The following is a 21,322-nucleotide window of genomic DNA, read 5'->3' as shown; positions in this document are numbered from 1 at the left end:
TAAGAGGGAAATGACAGCTGGGCAAACAAACAGGTGAGGTCAAGAAAGGATTTCTGATGCATGTTTGGTGAAATAAAATCTAAATGAACATTCAGAGAATTTATCGACTTATAGCACACAAAGGGTGAGGACCCATGACAAGCATGTGACCAGGTAAAAGATCACAGGGATTTATCACTGTTACACATTAACTGCCCATGTGCATGTTCTTACCCCATGATAGATAAAAGCTAAATTGTAGTAACTTGGTATCATGCTTCTCATTCATAAATGATTAAGCTAACATAAGGCATTTGCAGATGTTCCCAGGACCTGATCTATGATCATACAGCTTGCTTTAAGCCACATGATTGTAGATCAGGTCCCATTTGTGCACATGTTTGCCAGTGTCAGGAGCCACAACGGGAACATGATTTAAGTAAGGCAGGGTGGAGGGAGGGACAGGTGGGACTGGGCGGGCTGGTGGGTCTGCAGGGGTGGGGGTTGTACATTGGGGTGTGTGGGGATCTTAGGGCTAAAAATAGCTCTACCAGGATGGTGGGAGGGTGGGGGGAGGGTAGGAAAAGTGTAGTCTTGAGGTTGGGACAAGTGGCTGGGCTTTCTCAGTTCCAGGGATGCACTCCAAAGTTCTACACAGATTTGGTTAGATGAACTAAGTCAGATCAGGCTGGCCATTTTTTGCCCTATCTAAACTACCCGAATGTATGTAGTTTATCACTTAGATCACCCTAATTCTAGTTAGGTCAATCTGCACATACCCATAGTTTGTATTTTCATAGCCCTGCAGGTTGTAAATTAGCTTCTTTTGTGTGTTGGCCAACACATAACACCAGCAGAGTCTCTGTATGCCTGACAGAGGATGTTTGTGCCTTAAAGCTTGCAAAGAATGTTTTCCTAACTATTTAGTTGGTGTAATAAAAAATATCACATCTACCCAAAGAACCTTGCCTACCCATAGTTTAGCTTTTATGTACTATGGGGTATGTGGGTAACTAGTTTATCTGCCCATACTAAAACTAAATACATTTCTAGATATTTTATTATTTTCAGACTATGCAGACTATTCTTTCTTCCTTCCTTCTGCCTACCTACCTAGAAATATATAATTGCTTAATGTTAGTACATAAATGCATATGATCTACTAATATGAGACTTATACGCATAAATAGGATATAAGCATAAATAGATCCCACTATCTCCACTTTGTCACCCTGATTGCTAAACCAGAATGACACCCTTGTCAAATAAACTTATGAATTTATATAAAAACTGCATTTGGTTTTACAGTACATCTAAACAATAATAGATTATTAAAATCAGGGCAATAATTACATAGCTGTAAAAATACATTTTAATAAGTATTCTTTTATCATCATCATATATAGGTTCATTTAGGACCAAATAGTGTAGTTATTGGTAGCATTTAAATTGTGTTACTCACTGTGGAAAAAGCGAAGACCATCCAGGGATGAATCCAGGATCTCTAGTAAACCACAATAGGGCCATTAGAATGAATAGGACAAGAGTAATAATCTCCGGGTAGCTGCAACAAAAGCACAGTTTATCATTGTCTGTTTTCCTTGCATTAAAACTATGCTTGCTTTCTAGTGCCTTTGTTTTTTGCCTGCAGTTTGCAGTTTTCCTTACCTTACTGGTCCAAGCTTTTTATATTCCTCTTCAATCACCTGGGCTGCGACTTGTTCTCTGGCTGATTTTGTCTTGCCGCATCGGAACATTTCTTTGAAACTGGGAAGTAAATCAAGAATAAGAAATGTGTTCTCATATTACAGCCCAAATTCCCAAGCTTTTTAGGTATTGGATAAATGTATTAGATTAAGAACTCAGGTCTACAAGCCAAGCTGCTGTCTCCCATTTAGTTGTGCATACCAAGGATCTCAGAATACTGTGATTAGCTGAAGAGTACACAACTTAATAGGGGACTGATGGAGGAAGCAGTAAAATAGGGCCCAGTATTGAGGTTTATGATTAAGACAGAGCAGGTAACCTGCATGTTTAGATTCTTAGGACATGCAGCATGGCTTAATAGATAAAACCCTGGATTGGGAAATCAAGAAACTGTGATTGATAACAAATGACCTGAGATGTGGCTGCAGGCAAGTGCATCCCTAATTTTCCTTCTACTTCTTGTTCACTTTAAATGTAAACTGTAATCTCTTTAAGGAAGGGGTATTTTTTTATTATATGTCTACCACACTTGCTGCAAGTTGGGACCTTACACACATGCACACACAAATATTAACAATAAATGACTCACAAGACTGAAGACCTAGTAGGTATTCTATTTCCAAATGCTGAAATTTGTCATTTAGACCAGGAGTGCTAGACAATATATGATTATGTCTTTACAATTTTATTCAGACTGGTTTATCTGTCAGAAAGGACAAAGATCTTTAACCCCCATGCCCCAAAATGGCTTATTTACCCATGAAGGGGGATTTCTTTGCAAAAAACCAAAAATCAGATCTAGTTAAAGGAAATTGTCAGTGGCTTTGTTGAGTCTGACTCTTTCTGATGCAGCATCATTTTCTTCTGACCTGGAAGAGTTTTTACTGCATTTATTAGCCAGTGCAGTAATTGGGGAATATGTTAGAGTATCTCACTATGAATTAGATCATCGATTTCAGCTCTCAGTTCACCTTCTCTTGGATCTCTCAATCTACTCTTCTACTGTGTTACAAAGAACACCATCAATACAGCCTAGGAATTTTTTTTTAATTATGCCATTATTAGAAGGGGAAACACTTCCAATTGGTTTTCTACAACCTGCGTCTTACATGCTATTTACACCCCTAGAAAGTAAGGGCTCTGTGGATAGCATTTAATACCTGTTTAACATAGTTATATATTCATTCACAAGATTCAAGGCAGTGGAGCCCCAAAACATTGTTATTCTATACAAAAACTTGCAGCACAACTCTGAACAGTACAAATCCATATGAAACAACCTTCCCCTTGCACATGCACACTTTTCTGGGAACAAAGCACACTATGGCTAGGGACATAAATTACACATAAATCAGTATAAGTTATCAAAAATGAGTTCAAATTTGTGACACAACAGAAGTTCAGGGCACAAAACCACTTTCAAAATGGCTGAAACTGGTTTAAGGTAAACCTGGATGGATGCAGTGTAAGACTTAACAGAGTTGGGTTAAATCAGTTTATTGAACATCTAGCCCAGATTCCCTCTACATTAAAGTTAACTCAGTCCCCCAGCATCTCAGGATCCTTTGCACCTCTCCCGCAAACCCCTCTCCCTCCCCTTTCCCCTCTGCTCCCACAAATTGGGTGTACTAGACTTGGCCCAAGCTGTCTGCTCTAGCCATGCAGGGAGGTGTAGTTTAGTGCCCAACTCCACTGCAGGCATGTGGCTGCATTTCAAGAATCAAAAGTGAATGTCTGTTCACTTGCTTATTGGTTCAGTCTATGAAGCATAGACTAACTTGTGAAGATTGAATTGATTCAGCTTTGTGCTTTTTGACTGTTTGTACTTAGCCTATATGTTTGCTGTACAGTCCAATCATCAACTTTTAGATCTATGGGCTGTGTCCAGACAAGTGTGGATGTTTGGTTCCTTGGGAACAACTAGCAGCAGCACACTTTGTAACATAGCTACTTGTCCCTGGGGAAAGCCTGACTCACGTGTGCTTTGTCACAGGGCAACTTACCCTGGAGGCAGTAGGGGAGGCTGAGGCCAGGACTGTGCTGGCCCCAGCAGCCTTACCTGGGTTCCTGAGGGCCTCCTGGGGCTTCAGATGCAGTGATCCTGACATGTGGAGCCTGGCTTTTCAGCTGCACGTGCCGCCCATGTGTGCTCTGATCTGTTTTTTTTCCATGTTATTTTTTTTGACCCCTTGATATCCAGGGATAAAAAAAAAAACATGGAAAAAAAACCTGGAGCGGCACACACGGGCAGCATGCCCTTGCAGCACAGAGAACAGCTGACTACACAGTATGTGGCTCTGCAGATGTGTTTGCGGTGCCACATACCACATGGCTGCACTCATCTGGATGTGCCCATGTGGTTCAAAGATGGAATCAAATCTTGGTCCCAATAAAGATAAATGGCAATCCCTTCATTAACATCATCAAGATATGGACCACAAATTATGTACCATGTGAATTTTTCTCTATCAGGCCCTCCTTGCTTATTAATGATGTGCAAATTTTATAGAAGTAGGCAACATAGTTTTGAAATGGGGATCTGAATATGTTTTCAAACAGTGCCAGGATGGATAGTCATTCATCATATTGACTAGGAGTGTGAATTCCTATCACTTCCAGAGACTTCACTTGTGCCATGTGATGATGCAAAGACAATCATTTATCACCATTCCACAGGCTATATTTTCATTATAGATAAGATGTTCTTTTGGTCTGAACAAAGTATCTTACATATTATCAAAGTGGAGTTATGTTAGATGCTTTTAATATTTACTCACTTGAAACCAAGGAAAAGCCACTGGAGCCAGAACCAGGAGAACAACAGAATAATAATGGTGATGGGGATGCACAGTATAAACCAAGATCCAAAATTGATGCACTGACAACCTGGATAGCGCCTAAAGGAAAAAAACATAGACTTACATTCAGAATTGCAAAAGGAATCAAACCATGTTTGAGGTGCCTTCCAGCTCTGCTAGAGCAGGGTGCACCAATGGAGCTGCTGGCTTTAATGTAGCAGGAGTCTTTAGTAGGGGACTGTGCATAATGAGGCAGCCAAGGCCCTTCACTGTCCTACTCTGCTCCAAGCATCACAGCCATTGTGGGTACTGGACAGCACATACCACAGTATATAACCCTCATGCCATGTCATGATCACTACAGTATATGACTAGCAACCAAAGACCCTACTGCTCATTTAATCTAAAAAATTAAGTATCTAAAGTGAGACACAGGAAATGAGAAAGGCCTATTTCTTCAGGGCTCAGTGAGACAGTAACAGAGGAGGAAGGGCCATTAAGATTCAGAGGATATGAGGCAATGGAGGCTCAGGAAAGTCCTTTCTCTGAAAAAACAGTGCTGACAAAAGACAAGAGGCTCCTGAGAGACATCTAAAGTAGATGCAAGTGGGAAGCCTGGACTGGACAAAATGGCTCATGGGGAATTCAAGGATCAGTTTGATAATAAAAACTGGTAATTTTTCAGAAGTCAAGAGTCCATTTGCTCATTTGGCTGGAGCAACATTTAATTTTAACCAAACACATAGGTTTTCAGGTAAAAAGGTCACAGGTCAAGAGGCACATATTTAAGGAAAACAGAATTATTCTGTGATTTGCCAGGGAAAAAATAGCAGAGGTGGAAAGGGGCAAATGAGCAAGTACTGTGTTTCCTTAGTGCTTTTACCTTAAAAATGGCATCAGTAATTTTGTCTTTGGTCACTCTCAAACTCTAATTTTGGAGCCTGTAATTCTATAAATAAGATTGTGACCGTCGGGCTGGAGAAGGGGGGAGGGTGAACCCCCTTCGGAATAGCGGCTCACGGTGGAAGGGTGCCGCTATTCACCCTGGGACGCCGTTGGTCCGGAGCAGATGTTGGATCATCAGGTTCCCACCCTGGTTCTCGCCCGCCACGACTTGCTGTTAGGTTCAGTAGGACGGCTCCTGGTTCTCCGTAGCCCGGGGTCCCTGGCGGTCACGTTGCGGGGCTCCGACACCCCCTTTCACCCCGGCCTCATGCCCCCTCGGGTCGCCTTGTACTCGAGGCCCCAGCTCTCGCCCGGACCTTCCCGGTGATGCTCCTCACCGGATTCCTCGTCCAAGGTGAGAAACCTAGCCGGCTAACACCAAGCCTTCGACCTGGACCTTCCCGGGGATACTTCTCACCGGGTTCCTGGCCGCTAGTGTCCGGCACCAGTCTAGGCTCTTACTGTGCCTCGTCGGTGCCCTCCCGGGCCCACACCCTGGCCCCAGACCTGTGGGTCCCATGAGCTGGAGGGTCACAGTCCCAGAACTCCCCGTCGCTGGAATCCTCATCCTCCGGGCTGATCCACCGCTCCCCGCTCGGGGTACTGGGTCCAGCTGCCACCGCTGTCCTTCCCTCCGCCTGGGCGGGCGGCCACTCCCCGCCGGGGTCTGCACTCCCGCCTGGTGCGGAGTTGTCTGCCAGTTCCCCTCCTGGAGCCTTCGCCTCCGCGGCAGCGAGTCCCCCCTCCGGGCCCCTGCCCTGTTCTTTCTGGCTGGCCATTTTTATTGCAGGCTCCCGGCCGCCGTCACGGGCACCGGCTTCCAGTGTAAACAAGCGGTGGATGTCCCGCTCGGGCTCCGCCGCTGCCGTAGGTAAGCTCCGCCCCGTCTCCCCGGGACAAAGATGACTCTAGCTTTCTAGCAATAGCCTCTCTTGTCATGGTCACAGGGAAAAGAAGTTACTGCTAGCAGATGCTATAAGAATTCCTACAGTTATACCTGCATTCCACCTCTTTGACAGGAAGACTATTTGTGATGTTCAGATAGGTCATTGATGCAGTCTATTTCTCCTATTTATGCTTTCTAAAGCTCTATACAAGGCTAGGGAACTATATACAGATTATATTATAATTGTAACGATAAAAGATTAATGTAATAAAAATGTTAGGTGAATCTGAACCAAAATATCTACTTGCTTCTTAAGATGAAAATTCCAAACTTAAACTGTAACCAGTGACGAGATGGTAATGTTGGAATCCAGTTGTCACCAATTAATATTTAAAATTAAATAAGAGACACCATGTTACTGTACATGCTATATTCAACTATATAGCTGGGGGGGTTATTAAATAATGATCTATAAATTAATAGCATATGCCCAAGTATATGACTTCTGGGTATCATAGTATTTATTATATGACTTCATCGAACAGCAACTTCATGACTCAGCTGTTTTTATACTTATCATTCTTGCTCCTGATTTATGCTCATCTCAATTACTTGATTTTGTCAGGAGCAAAATGTTCTTAAATCACCATACTACTGGGGTCAGGTCTCAGAATGTAACTTTACATAGATCTGAGACTATGAGGGCACATCTACACGTGTACCTGACTTCAAAGTAACTGCCGCTACTCCATAGTCCCAGTGGCGTGCAGGTCATTTCTGACCCTACTGCACTGTAGCTCATTGGTACTGCATGGTAGCATTGGTGTCATGGTTCGTGCCTGCCAATGCTATGGAAATGTAGTCTCATGTAGATATGCCCTGATTATGTATTTACAGTAACCTGAAGATTAAATTTACATAATCATTAGATCCTTAGCAAGTATTGTACAGAAAGACTGACCATTTATCAATTAAATGTTTAAGCTATCTTTGTTTAAGCTATCTTGACCCTGAGGATGGCACTGATTGGACTGTCCTACTGATATGATCCAACAGAGGTAAGCTGGATGACCTACTATAATGGCTTTCTCATCTCCAGTTTGTGATAGATGCAGAAGTCTAAATGGCAGTAACAAGCTCCTATATTACAGCAAATTATACCCATGATACTGATAACAAAAAGTCTGCCTTCCTAGAAATACTCAGTAATGATAATAACAAAACTCTTTTTGTAGGTCAGATTTAGTTACAGTTATTACACAGCAATCTTTGAGTTATCTTTGGAATGTTCCTAAGGGTTGATACTGTTAATATGTGATAAGACTTGACTTCTTCATGTTCATGTCATGTTATATTAAAGTCAAATTCAAAATCTGAAGTAATCAGGAGGATTTTCAATTGGCTCAATTACATTTACTCTGCAGGTCATCCCTGTGCCAGATATAGTGTCATCAACCTTTGAGGCATCAACACCTTCTGCTCTAGCCTCAGAGAAAGCAGTCCAAGAGATGAGAAAGCAATATTACTAAGGAAATCTAGTGTCAGTACATCATCCCAAACTTCATCAGCTTTTCCATGGTTATCCTCTTCAATTGAGAGCTTGTCTTAAAACTATGCTCTAGAACAAACACCGGATGAGGATTCTTGGCCAGCAGGAGCCAGACAAACTTCATGGACTTCAAAGCCATCAGAGAGACATTAGGCCTTCTCTCAATGCGTCAAATGGAGGAAAAACTTGTAAACTCAGCAAATTTAACATATTTATATCAGTAAATATAGCACCCTATGATACCATTTTAACTGTTGTGAACAAAGTGGTGAAACTTTAATGATAAGATTCCTTTATGACATCAGTCTATTAATGAGAGCTTGAACTGAACAAGAAGTACAAATATGTGTAACATATACTAGTTTTTCAAGTCCCTTTCCATAAGAGAATAGAAAAACCTTTGGTGCCTCTCTTTGGGTCAGTGGGAACTAAGCACTGGAAAAGGAAGGCGCTTTAAAGGAAAAGTCTAACATTAGCCAGTATGTAGAGGAAGCTTAAGTTAAGGTTTATGATCCATAATAGAGTTGGAACACAACAAAACCCAGGAGTGTCATATTTGATTAGTGTGTGTATAGAAGAAGAAAAGAAGAACAATTCTGTCTTACACCTTGAAAAGATCATTAAAATATTAGCTGAAAAAAACTGGTGTTGATGCAGTCCTTTAAAGTTCCCCAAACCTTGAGGAGATGAAAGAGAATCTATCCCCAGCTCTCTGTGGCACGGAGTCCAACCAACCTCTGAAGGACTGTTTACTGTCTAAAAATTTAAACTGACGAGCAATTTGCTTTGTTTTGTATGTCTGAAAATCTTCTGAAGACCTTAAGACTTACCAAGGTCATTCCTAGACAGGCTTACTTATTCGGCATAACCCACAGTAATTATCCCTGAGAAAGGGACAGAGTGTAGTTGCTTTACCCCAGGAGCAGACTGTCAGAATTTGGATCTTACTTTCCCCACTGCTTAGTGGGATGGCCTTGTTACATGTTACACTTCAGCTTCTCAAAGTGGGAAGCAGTGTTAGTGTTAGCTCCAAAATGAAAAACCTTCTCTGACTGTGCTGGATCTGCACAACTTCAGTTTGCCCCTAGTTACCAGGGGCCTGGAGAACTGAAAGGTAAGAATCCCATCTCCCCTCCCCTCCCATTCCAGGCTCCCCCATTTCCCTCCACCCCGGGGGCTTCCTCACCACCATAGATTTCATAGACTTTAGGGGCTGGAAGGGACCTTGTGAGAACATTGAGTCCAGCCCCCTTGCCATAGGCAGGAAGTCTGCTGGGATCAAATGATCCCAGCAAGATAAGTATCCAAACACCTTTTGAATGAGTCCAGAGTAGGCGCTTGCACCACCTCTGGGGGGAGTCTGATCCAGACTTTGGACACTCGGACTGTAAAGAAGTTTTTCCTTATGTCTAGTCTAAATTGGCCTTCCAGAAGTTTGTGGCTATTAGACCTTGTTATCCCTTGGGGAGCTCTGGTGAACAACTATTCTCCCAGCTCCTGGTGCACCCCCCCTTATATACTTATAGGCTGCCCCCTGAGCCTTCTCTGCTCCAGGCTGAAGAGTCCCATGTCCCTCAGCACCTCCTCATAAGGCCTGCTCTCTTGTCCTTTGATTATGCGGGTGGCTCTCCATTGGACTCTCTCAAGCTTATCAAGGTCTGTCCTGAAGTGGGGGGCCCAAAACTGGATGCAGTACTCCAGATGAAGCCTCACTGAGGCTGAGTAAAGTGGGATGATGACGTCTCCCTCAGGGTTTCCCTCTGCTCCCCCACCCATGGGGCTACCCCCTACCTCCCTCACCCCCAGGTTCCCCTTTTGTCCCCTCAGCCCTCATACCTCACCTGCACCCCTGTGTCCCCAGACTCACTTGTAGCTGTGAGGGCTGTTTCAGCGGAGCAGGTAGGGAAGGCAGTGGCAGCAGGGCTGGTGGTTTCTTGTTCCCTGCCTTTTACTCCAGAACAGCGCCAGCAGCCTCAGGTGAGGTAGGAGCTGTGGTGGTGGGGAAGGAGTGAGTGGGGATCTGGGGTGTCAGGGAGATGGGGGTGCTGGCCCAATTGGCAGGTGTGTGTGTGTGTGTGTGTGTGTGGCGGGGGGGGGGCAATGGGCCCAATCCAAGGGACAACAGTGGGGGAAGGTAGGCCTAATCTGGGCTGGCAGTGAAGGGGTGGGGGCAGGCTGGGTGTTGCCTAGAATGGCCACACATTACTGTCATACGAGTTGGGTGACATAGATCACAGATAAACCTACCCTGGAGTGGCATAACTTTGATGCAGTATATGGCTGGCCTTAGATCTTTGTGCTGATGAAGCACAGAAACAGATTTAAGTTGAAGTTGTAGTTATTTTTGTTATTCTTCTGTTTTAAAACCTAAATTGTGATATGTTTCCTATTGTAAATGCTTAATTTTTAGTGATGCCATTTTTTACAAGATGTAGGTGGTAGCCAGCCATTATTTCTAGCACTTATAAATCATGATAGCCCACTGGAGACATTTGAGATAATAAAGAAAATGGTCAAAATGGTTATCAATATTGGTCAAAGAAATACCAAACACTATCCAGAAGATAATGGGCTATTACAGATGCTTCAGAATTGAAGAGCAATCAAAATCTAGTTCAAATTTTATTTAGCAATGAGCAGAAGTCTGCTATAGCTAGATTGTTTGACTGGCATTCATGCCAAGTGGTGACCTACTCTTCAAAAATTCTCATCCATTTCAGGAGGGTTATTCAAGATTAAGTCACAGAAAAGATTACACAATCTGTCCATAGTTTTGTATTTTGTGAGATGATTACTAGCATCCTTTCCTAAGGCAACGGAAGGTTTTCAAATAGAATGCTACCATAGCATCTTATTGTATATCGTACGTATGGCAACACCCAACCACCTCAAAATAAAAGAAGTATAATGCCAAGTTCTGTCACATCATAGTGACTATCTCAGGGAGACCTGCCAAAAGGACAAAATACAGACTTCCAGTTAACAAAGGTAGAGAGAATTTGGTATATTTTCTTACGTATTGAACTGCTCAGCAAAAATCAAATTTGTGGATGTTCCTGTGATTGTAGTCAGTCCTCCAATAGTAGAAGAATAAGCAACAGATAAGCACATAACTTTGCACATCATATGGTTTTTCTGGGTTCTGTATCTCCTTCCTGTTTCAGTTGGTGGGGGATTCTGCTGAGTAAGATTATATATTCGTTTGTACTAATACAAAAAAGGGTTCATCTTACATGAAACAGGGTGTAACTACACATACATTTACACCAGCTTAAATTTACTGCACAGTAAATTAAGGTGCAGTAAGCGGGAATAGGCCAGCATCTACACATGCAGGTGCTAAAGTGCATTAACGCTTTGCGTGGACTGATTTGGGACTAAAGTTAATCCCGAGTCAGTTCACACACACAGTGTTACTGTGCAGTAAGGCATCTACACGTGCGTTAATGTGCAGTAACTAATCAGGCATAAATTTGATACCTGCGTCATGCAGGTATCAAATTTACGTTCAGTTGGCATAAATTGCCATATTTACTGTGTGGTACAGGCATGCACATATGCATGTGTAGACATGTGACCCTACTGCACAGTAATTTCAGTTACTGTGCAGTAAATGCGTATGTGTGGAATCGCCCACATTATACAAAAAAAAAGGTTTTTACGAGTCAGTCACCTTTCAGAATTTCTCATGTTTTCCAGCACTTTTGGCTGTGAGGAGCATACACACATACACTTTAATATGTTAATATTAAATCATCATTCAAATAATGTTGTGAAAGGTGTGGTATAAATTCCAGATTTAAATTATAATGCTAATTACATTACTTTTTTTAATAATCATATCTTAAATACCTTTTCCTTTTCAATCTTACACACTGTGTCAGCCACATCATTGTTGTACCTGGAAAAAAAATAGCTTATTGCAATAAAAGATCAATTTCATTTAAAGGAATTATTAAAATACAAATCATGAAATCAATAAGCATTACCCATTAGCTTGTTTTGTTTTCTCTTTCCAGTCACTGGCTTCACATTCACTGATACTTTCTGTAACATAATCAAGGGTAAGAAAGATAAATACTTATGGGGATTGGACTGGAAGGGACCTCCTGTCCAGTTCTCTGCCATTTCAGACAACCACAATGTAATTCATAAATTTATCAATTCCCTATTAAAACTGGTTAGATTGTTTGATTTTACATAATCTAGATTGCCAATGTTTCAAGTTTCATTTTAACAGCAAGCTGTTTGCTTCTATCCTTGCTTTTGGAAAGCTATTCCAGAATTTCATTCCTCTGATAGAAATCTTCTTCTAAGTACCAGTTTGCATTTATTCATAAAGGTTTTACCCATTACTCGGAGCATCATTGCCCTTCAGTTTAATCAGCTCTCTTCCCTCCCTGGTTTTCACTTCCTGACAAATTTATGAGAGTAATCACATCACTTGTCAAGCCTTCATTTTTGCTAAACAAACCAGGCTTTTTTAGTTCACTCTTCAATGACAAATTCTTCATTGCTCTGATCATTCTAGTAGCCCTGTTATGTATCTGTTCCAGTTTCAATTCAACTTTTGTAAGCATGGGCCACTCAAATTTTTCAGGTGAGGCTTTATCATTGTCTTGTAGAATGGCATTAATGTTTCTTTATTAATTTAACTTCCATGTACCTGTGCCCTTTAGAGCTGAAGAACATGGACATATATAAAAATTGCATTTTGTGCATACCATCAAGTTCCAAGGCCTGATTGGTGGATCCATTCGCATAAGTCATCTCTAAAGCATCAACTTCTGCTTCAGCCTTGATGATCTGCTGAGCTACAGCCTCTACAATTGGCATCACCATAGCAGCAGTAGAGGTGTTGCTAAGCCACATAGACAAGAAGGCACAGCTAATCATGAAACCCAGTGTAAGCCTGAAATGAGAGATACTTCAATGTATTCCTGTTATGTTAACCTCTGCTATCAGCACCCAATTTAATATACATGGAAACATTTTCATCATAAAAATAGAATTTTGAAAGCACTAAACTAAGCATTAAAAGAAACTAAACTAAGCATTAAAAGAAAATAATTCACACAGATTATTATATTATTATACACTTAAAAATAATCACGTTACAATTTGTAGGATATTTGATTGGAGGTGTACTGACACATAGGTTTGTTACAGATTCAGACAAAATATAGCACTCAAATGAGGACTAGATCACTTTAATGTTGTCATATTTTATAAGCTATCTAAAAATGTAGAACTTTGCTATTGCTTAGACCAGTGGTTCTGTAGGTAAGATTCTAGGTGCTGCAGAAAGAATCAGTTGGGTGGGTGGCACTCTTCCTTTTAAGTGAATACTGAACCAGTGCCCCGGATAGTACTATGGCTTACCTGTGCTACAGTAAATGTTAGATTTTCAGCTATGCATAAAACTTATACTAATATAATATAATATACATATAATAAGGTGGATCACACAAGTTATTCTAGATGGTTGGACTGATCCTGATCTCACTCACACTGATTTTACACTTTGGTAGTAACACTGTTGATGTTAGCAGTTGCTCCTGTTTTATTAATTATTAATGAATACCATTAAGCAATTGCCATGCTTTACACTCAGAAGTGGTGACACCATTTTGGGAGTAGATGAAGTGACTCTAATGCATATCATTATTTGCAACTAGTTAATATAGTTCATAAAGCACTTTGGAACCCTTCTCTGGATGAAAGGCATTACAGGAGTTATAAGGATTACTCTACAGGAGAGAAGACTTTTTTTCCCCTCATAAAATAATTGGAGTATTTAAAAAAACATCATAGCTACTCCTCTAGTATTTCTCATCCTAATGACTCATGGTAATATTTCCATTTGAAAACTAAATTGCTCTTATGTGATAGAGACATAATAAAGAAATTGTGCTAAATTGAGACTATGGGCCAATAGATAGTCTCTCTCTCTCTGCATTGTTTCTCTCTATATTTGAATAGACAACTGACGGATGATACAGAATTGCACTTTTTTATTTTAGATCCTGTTAATATAGAGCCTGATTTAAAGCACATTGAAGTCAATAACATGACTGGCATTGATTTTAATCATGTTTTGGATTAGTATTTTATACGACTTGTTGAAGCGATTGGTTTTCAGGGAGGAGTTTAGTGCAGGGAGAGTGGTGGCTTAGCAAAACAAAAGCTTTGAACAAAGATTTGCATTGTAAATAGATGCAATATAAGTCAGGCTCACAGAGTGCTGAAGAAGTAAAGAAAAAATCTTCACTGACAACTCCTTTGAAAAAACATTTTCATTAATTTGAAACATTTGATAGACAGATGTTCAAATGATCGTTCAGTACACTGGAGCTTTAAACTGTTCCCAAAAGCTTCAGAGATTAAGCGCTGATGATTCACTCTAAAAGAGATCCAAAAAAAACAACAGAACATGTCCTGACCTAGTGAACCTCCGTTTTTCCTGATGTATTCCATCTGCTGTTATTTAAGATAGATTCTATATGGAATCTTGGATGATGCCTTAATTCATAATTATCAATAAAATTAACTCCTTTCTGCCATTGAACACTGAAAAAAGAACCCTGTTTACCTTACTCACATGGCTAGTTCCTATGGGCTATATCCTCAGCTGCAGCTGAGATGCACTTGATGTATATAGTGGGTGGGCAAAAGTTGCCTGATGTCATCTTTGTGACTTCTTGTTCCTGGGCTAGCCAGAGGAGGTTTCCTGGTTCCTGATGTGATTTAGGGTAGCTTTAAGGATGCTCTAAAGTTATGCCAAGCTGCTAATGGGACAAAGGCAATTCTGACAGGCCTGTTGCGGATGTTAATATAATCAAGCAATAGGGATCTGAGGAACTTTATCCTCAATCTTAAAAAGCACTTAGCCTGCCATATCAGATGCACATGGAAGGGCACACCATTTTTTGGACTGGGCATACAATTTTTCAAATTCCAAACTCATGAGTGTTGGTATGAGAGGAAGTGTGTGACTGTTGGGCATCAAGGGCACCTAGACATGTGATGGACCTTGCTCCAATGCATGATAATTAGCAAATGTCAGAACAGACTCGATTAATCAAGTCTAATACGAGTCTAGTGGAGTGTGCAAATTAGTGAACTCCAGCAGCCTCCACTTTATGTGTATTCAGCATCCCCACACTTCAGAATGGCAGTAGGGGCTCTTAAACTAAAGCTCATTGAATGAGCTTTAGTTAAAGCACCACCATCACCATTTTGAAGTGCAGGATACTGAATACATGGCTGTTGGAGCCGCTCTAATTAAAGTGTCCTCCCCACCTCCCTCAAACTATGCAGTACATGTGTAGATATCCCAAGACCTCATGGCTGCCCATCTGCCTGATCCTGACAAACAGCATGCAAGGTGCAGGACAAGGCGTTTAAAAATATTGGCATGTTGGGCGCCAATGGACTTCCCCTGTAGCCAGCACGTTTCCAGCCTTACCCGTCAGCCCACATGTGGGGTTGCAAGGCAAGGCTGAACATAGCACACGTTCAAATTTAAGTACAATACAAACAAAGTTGAGGTTTTTCCTAAATGTGTCTGTATTGAGACTCAGGGCACAACTGTACCCTGAATTTCAGGTCAGATCAATATGCAAAGGGTATGCCTGTTCAATTAAAACATGTATTGCTGGTTTACCATGAAGAATTTTCTGTCCTGTGTGATTTTGGGCTACATACAAAGTAGTATTACATACCGAATATCTGAAGCTGCCATCTCTCTGTATCCTGTTGGCACCATTGTACCTAAAATACAGCATTTACTTTTGGATGCCTTTATATACTCTTACAAACCTGGAAGGAATTCAGACATGAACATAAAAGGGCAGATTCACTCTGTCTCTGTGATTGCACAGGCTGCCCTGGTACTAAAAGTAGAAAAATTCTTACAAGGAAGGGCAGGGCCTGCATGCTGCTGACTACTGCTTTAGAAGAGCAGGGTGTACAGCACAAAGCAGGTCTTTGTATAACAGCTTGCTATGGATGTGTGGAACTGGCTATGAGTTGGATGGAGATGAGAATTACACTGGAGGATCCTTTACTACAGGATCTTCCCACCTTAGCTGCAGACTGAGCTTGTGCTTTCATACTGTGTTGTAAAGAAACTACTGCTGCCCCCAGGGTATTGGCTGTAGAATGGCTCCGTAGACACTCCATGCTCTGAGGGCACATTTCCTTCCTGTATAGGAAACTGTCCAGCAGAGAACTCAGATAAAGATTGGCTTACAAGATTTCAGCCATAACGTAGAGACTAAATATCCAGGAAGCTTAAAATTACTAAACATGTATAGCTCAAGGTATAGAGCTAAGAGTGAATAGGAGAAAATAGAACAAGGTAGTAAAGGAACATTTTTTCTAATGGTGAATTCTTATCAAAAGAGGAAATAATGTAAGTGCCATCATGTAAATTATTTAATAGTGGGCCTGACGAAGCATTGTAGAATAGGAATGATCCTGTTCTGCCAGGAGGAGAGATTAGATCTAGCAGGCCCTTTGTACCTTTGATATCTATGATTTCTGTTTTTCAAGTCTTTTAATTTCCATCCCTTTCTGCTTCTTAAAGCACTTCATATTGTGGGAAGTCAGATCCATACCACCAGTTCATTCACTACCCTATCTTTCTGGCATGCAGATGTAGGCCTCTGCTCTACCCTTGGCCTTCCTGCTCAGAACCAAAGAGTGGAATATTAATTTCATGCAATATTGTTGGTTTATATTAAATGAGCAACATGTCCATTCAGTTCCCTCAATGCACTATTCAAGTGAGAGGAGAGTCAATTTTATTTGGTAACTTTTTTCACAAATACCACCTAAGGAGAGGCCAATTATAAAGAATTAATGCCCTCAATCTAATTTTTATAAAGTATAATTTTTTCCTTCTCTTCAGTCCTACAGATTTCATTTTCCTCCTTTGAACTGTGAAATCTTAAGGGCTTTTAACTGTATATTTGGAAAGTGCCTATTATACTGTAAGTAGTACTGATTTAGAAATTAACAATGAACACATGACATGGCTTTTCAGTTGTGTGCTTCAGGTTTGTAATTTATTATCAATAAATTAAGAAATGGGAACCTCAAATTACCCAGAGATTTGTAAGCTTTCTGTGTTCTGAAAGCTGCATAGCAATTCTGAACACTGGTAGCATTAAAATCATTTTCATTCTTATCCACAGTATCCCTATGATTAGAATTTCAGCAAAAGAATAAAGTTTCACCTACTATACTTCAATCAAAGCATTTCACGTATCCATTTTATTTCATCAGCAATGAGGGCCTGGATTTCCACTCTGAATAAATAATACCCCACCTCTGTGGGCTGTTATTTCCATGATACAAAATTTTCTTTGAACATTACTGTCTTTTGCTACAGTATTTAGTACATACCAGGCAGGATTTACGCCCACCAGCATCACCATTTTCAAAGCTATTCTCCTGTGCAAATTCCATTTTTCTATTGACGTTGACAAACAAATTACTCCAGCTAACAGCAGATGAAAATCTTTGAAATAAGATGATGCCACCTGAAATCAAACAGATTTGTTAACTAAATGGGTGGGGTTTTTATTTCTCACTATTTGATATGATCACATTTTTTAAATCTCAGTTTCAGCAAAAGTAAATTTGGGAATATGTATAGAATATACACCATGTGCCAGAGCACCTTTGGGTGCCTGCCACTTTAAGGGCTTGTGCAGGCTGCAGACCAGGCTGCAGGTGGGAGCAGGCCCAATCAGACAGTCACATGGCAGTCAGGAGGCTGCCTGATTGGTGGAGGGCTGGTCAGCATGGGTATAAGATCTGGCTCAGGGAGCAGGGCCAGGCATTGCAACTGGGGAGCCAAAGGGTGAACATCTCCCAGCAGAAGTCCTGCTGCTGTCAGAACACTTGGTGGACAGGGTAGGAATTATGGGCATGGAGGAAGCTCCTGGTCCTGGGTCATGACCTGAAGCTTCACCCTGCTGGGGTTGGATGGTGTGGTGGGGCTGCCTGTGGTGGGGCAATCCTCAGGAAATGCCATACCAGTGCCTTCCCAGTGAAAGGTGAGGATGGGGTGTTGGAAATCCTCAGCCCCCATGACCTGATGGGTAACCCTGTGGAGTGGAAAGGCTAAGGGACCACACCATGACAGAAAAGCACAGGGCCCAGGCCGACTGAATGGGACCTGAGGCAAGGTTAAAGCACGTCGACAAACACATAATGCCTGAGTGAGTCATAGGCTGAGCTGTGGGGTCCAGGCTCATCAACAGACACCTGAGACCCAACGGACCTAAGGCCCAGAATCCCCAGTGAGGGGGCAGAGTGAAAGCCAAAGGCCGTGTAGGGTAGGGTCTGTGGGGGCCTGCAGGACTGTGCATAAGCTCGCTGGAGTAGAGGCCCCAGTGAGGGGGCAGGTGGCCAAGGCATGTCTACAGACACTTGAGGCCAAGTTTGGGCCAATGGCCAAGTGCAGCCCAGGTATGGGGCCAGGGGAGTGATTTTAGATGCCATCTGTGAGCATGGGACATGGTGTAAGGATGGTTCAGAGCTGTGTATTATGCCCTTGGCATCAGGGTATTAAAATGGGCAGCCTCCTACCTATAAACAACTATCTAGTTACAATAAAGGTGTGGCAGGAAGGTCAGGTGGGCAGACTGGGAAGTTTCTATTTTGTTTTTAATTAGATCAAGGTTGTCTTTTAGACCCTCGTGAATCAGAATAATTCCACTGAAGTAAGTGAGTTAAACTAATGTAAAAAATGGGAGAGATAATAAGGCCTATAGCACCAAAAACCAAGATCATCAAGTGTATTTCATGTATTAACTTTAATAACCTGTTTACCATTGATGCAACCAGCAACATCTCACTGAAAACACATCAGATAACCTCCTGCCCCATAGAGCATGAGTATATGGAGGTGTTTAGATAGGTAGGTGTTTGGCACTTGGCATATCATATCTTATGGCAATATTAACATTTTCCACATATACAGCAATTTTTCATCTACTGATCTTAAAACAGTTATTCTCCGTCTAAGGCAATCATTTAAACTTCTACTTAAATTTAAGCAAGCAAGTGATCCTTATTCCAGTAAATGTTCTACAAACATGTAGTAAGAGACAAGTAACAAGACTACCATATTACACAATTCCTTCTTTGGCAGTTATACAATTGATGACTATTTAATTTATGCAGTGTAAGAAAATAGAGAGGAAAGGGAAGATTACCTGCTTGGATGCCATTATGCCAAACATTGGGAACATTAGTGCAGGAAGCAATGCTGAAACAGCCAGGGGCAGAGCTTCTGTGAGCCAAAATATAGCAACTACAAACAGGGTGTAGGCACATTCTGCTTCCTAAAATACACAAGGCATCATTAAAAAAACATCTAGCAAATAAAACCCACTGTGACATAAAAGACCAGCTCAGAGACCACTGACTTCTATGGTTTTTGGATGGGGCCCAGATTTTACCCACACCTTATGTGTTCCTGATAATATGAAGTATGCTGTTGTAAATAATTAATAATAAACTAATGTATAATGACATGACAGCGTTTAATCCATTTTTAATTTAGTTTTTAAAAATTTAGCTCAAGTTCTAAGCACAGAACAGTTAAAACAAGCACTTCCCTTTTGCTTCAGGCACAATTCATCAGACATATTATACAGGGACCCTGCTTTGACCCATGAGTTAACATAAATTAAAATACTCAACAGCTAAAAAAACCTTAGAAATCTGTGATCTCCCAGGAAAGTCCCAGACAGACTTTAGGTCAAATCTTGCTCCCAATGAAATCCATGAGATTTTGTCAAAGGTCAGTGCGATCAGGAGTAAATCTGATACCTTTTATTAGACCAACTCAAATAGTTGGAAAAATTCTTTTATTTTTATAAGACCAACTATTTGGGTTGGTCTAATAAAAGATCAGATTTACCCAAAGAACCTTGTCCGTCTATGTCCTTAGACCAACATGGCTACAACCTACACCCCTGTAACAGGAAAACACTGCATCATAATGAAATTAGCAAAAATGGAATTTTTTCAAATCCACTCTGAGCTTTGAGTTTACAGTAAAACCAGGTGAGTTTTGTTTTTTGTATCCATCTGGTTAACACTTCTACTGTAGCGGCCTTTATTACCATAAGTGGTCTGGAGATGAAAATTGAACATGTGTGTAGACTGGCCAGCACTCAGTGCTTTCTTACCACATGTGAGTGCGGGGAGGCGGGGAGACAGAAGAGTTTAAGGAGAAAAATGCTGGGATACAGATTCTTTTAGCTCAGAAAGATAATTTAAAATTGAATACAGATCAGTAACAGCTAAGTATTAACTCTAATAGCAATAGTCTATGTGAAATGAACTTTTGGCACCTGTTTGCTTCTTTGTGACAGAGTGCCTCTATCACAAAACTTTTGCCCAATTTGACATTAATTTGCAAGTTTGTTTATAGGGTCTGCAGAAATGGGATTGCATTTTGCTGCCTGAAATTGAATCCTGAAGCAATATGATGAGGTGCATTGGTGGGTGAATGTGAAGGTGGGTGGGTGAATGTCCTATCTGTTCTGTAGAAAAAAAGTAGACTTCATTTTCTAGTACTCTCAGTCTAACACCTTTAAGTTGTAATAAAAAAGTCTGATTATTATAGAGAACAAGGGCAGAGTATCTTTTAATGTCGGTGTGTATCATGTTCCTTTGGAATAGGTAATGGTTATATATTCTTTCCATTTAGAATTTATGGGATGTAACAGTTCACTTCTCCATGGGAAATGTTTATATCACAAAATTCAAGGCACGTCAGGTACCTGCTCTAATATCTGCATAATATGGATCTAATATGACTATCTTAAAGGTCTATGCTTGTGTTTTTATGCAATAACATCACATTTTCTTGATTTTTGCTTGTTTTTGTTAGTTTCACATACTTGTTTTAATGTAACTATTTCTGAAGGATTTAATGAATGATTATTTCCCCCTTCACTGTAATTTTATAAATAGGAGTTTTCCACTGAGATTCAATGACTTCTGAATGGGACTCCTATGTGTCATCAAACTATTTAACTGAAATCAAACCTATGCCAAAAGAAGTACAAGAAAACCCTTACTCAGTGTGGTTTTTTATTAACATGGAATTGGCATAATAAAAGTCACTGAAGCTTGAGCAGAAGTTACTGATTCTGAAATGACTTAATAAGTATATCTTATGTAAAAAAAATGTCCTGCCATATCCTATTTGTAAGTGACCAGCTCTGGGATGTATAACTTTATATTAAAATCTGGGTAACCAGACTTGAAAATGAAGATGTGGATCATGTCAGACCAAGAGGTTTATTTATTATGTTAATTTTAAAAATAATGAATGCAGTGGGTCTGATTCTAATTATACGAACCTCTCTTTATTAGAAGTATAAGGGGCTTTCCGGTGGGAGCAGAATATATTGAACGGGACTGTAA

The 21,322-nt window shown here is 40.8% G+C and overlaps 1 protein-coding gene and 1 long non-coding RNA gene across 3 annotated transcripts in view; one reads left to right on the top strand and one right to left on the bottom strand.

Moving 5' to 3' along the window:
* Positions 1-21,322, bottom strand: part of SLC13A1 (solute carrier family 13 member 1) — a 45,507-nt gene that overhangs the window by 13,590 nt on the left and 10,595 nt on the right. The window contains exons 2-10 of one of the 2 annotated variants that reach the window (XM_090042180.1): positions 19,096-19,224; positions 17,276-17,412; positions 12,589-12,776; positions 11,854-11,911; positions 11,717-11,765; positions 10,881-11,044; positions 4,464-4,583; positions 1,648-1,746; positions 1,442-1,543 (exon numbers count right to left, since the gene is read on the bottom strand). In XM_090042180.1, coding sequence (XP_089898306.1) covers positions 1,442-1,543; positions 1,648-1,746; positions 4,464-4,583; positions 10,881-11,044; positions 11,717-11,765; positions 11,854-11,911; positions 12,589-12,776; positions 17,276-17,412; positions 19,096-19,224 — 1,046 coding nt within the window. The remainder of the gene's footprint in view (positions 1-1,441; positions 1,544-1,647; positions 1,747-4,463; positions 4,584-10,880; positions 11,045-11,716; positions 11,766-11,853; positions 11,912-12,588; positions 12,777-17,275; positions 17,413-19,095; positions 19,225-21,322) is intronic. The other variant, XM_090042181.1, reaches the window with a different exon arrangement.
* LOC149865671 (uncharacterized) lies at positions 4,597-8,777 on the top strand. The gene is made up of 3 exons (XR_016441749.1): positions 4,597-6,300; positions 7,300-7,373; positions 7,740-8,777. It is a non-coding gene; the product is annotated as an uncharacterized LOC149865671 (long non-coding RNA).

The sequence above is a fragment of the Crocodylus siamensis genome, chromosome 4 (assembly GCF_052110815.1).
Source record: "Crocodylus siamensis isolate JL-2025a chromosome 4, ASM5211081v1, whole genome shotgun sequence".
NCBI lineage: Eukaryota > Metazoa > Chordata > Crocodylia > Crocodylidae > Crocodylus > Crocodylus siamensis.
This window is presented reverse-complemented; position numbering and strand designations above follow the sequence as displayed.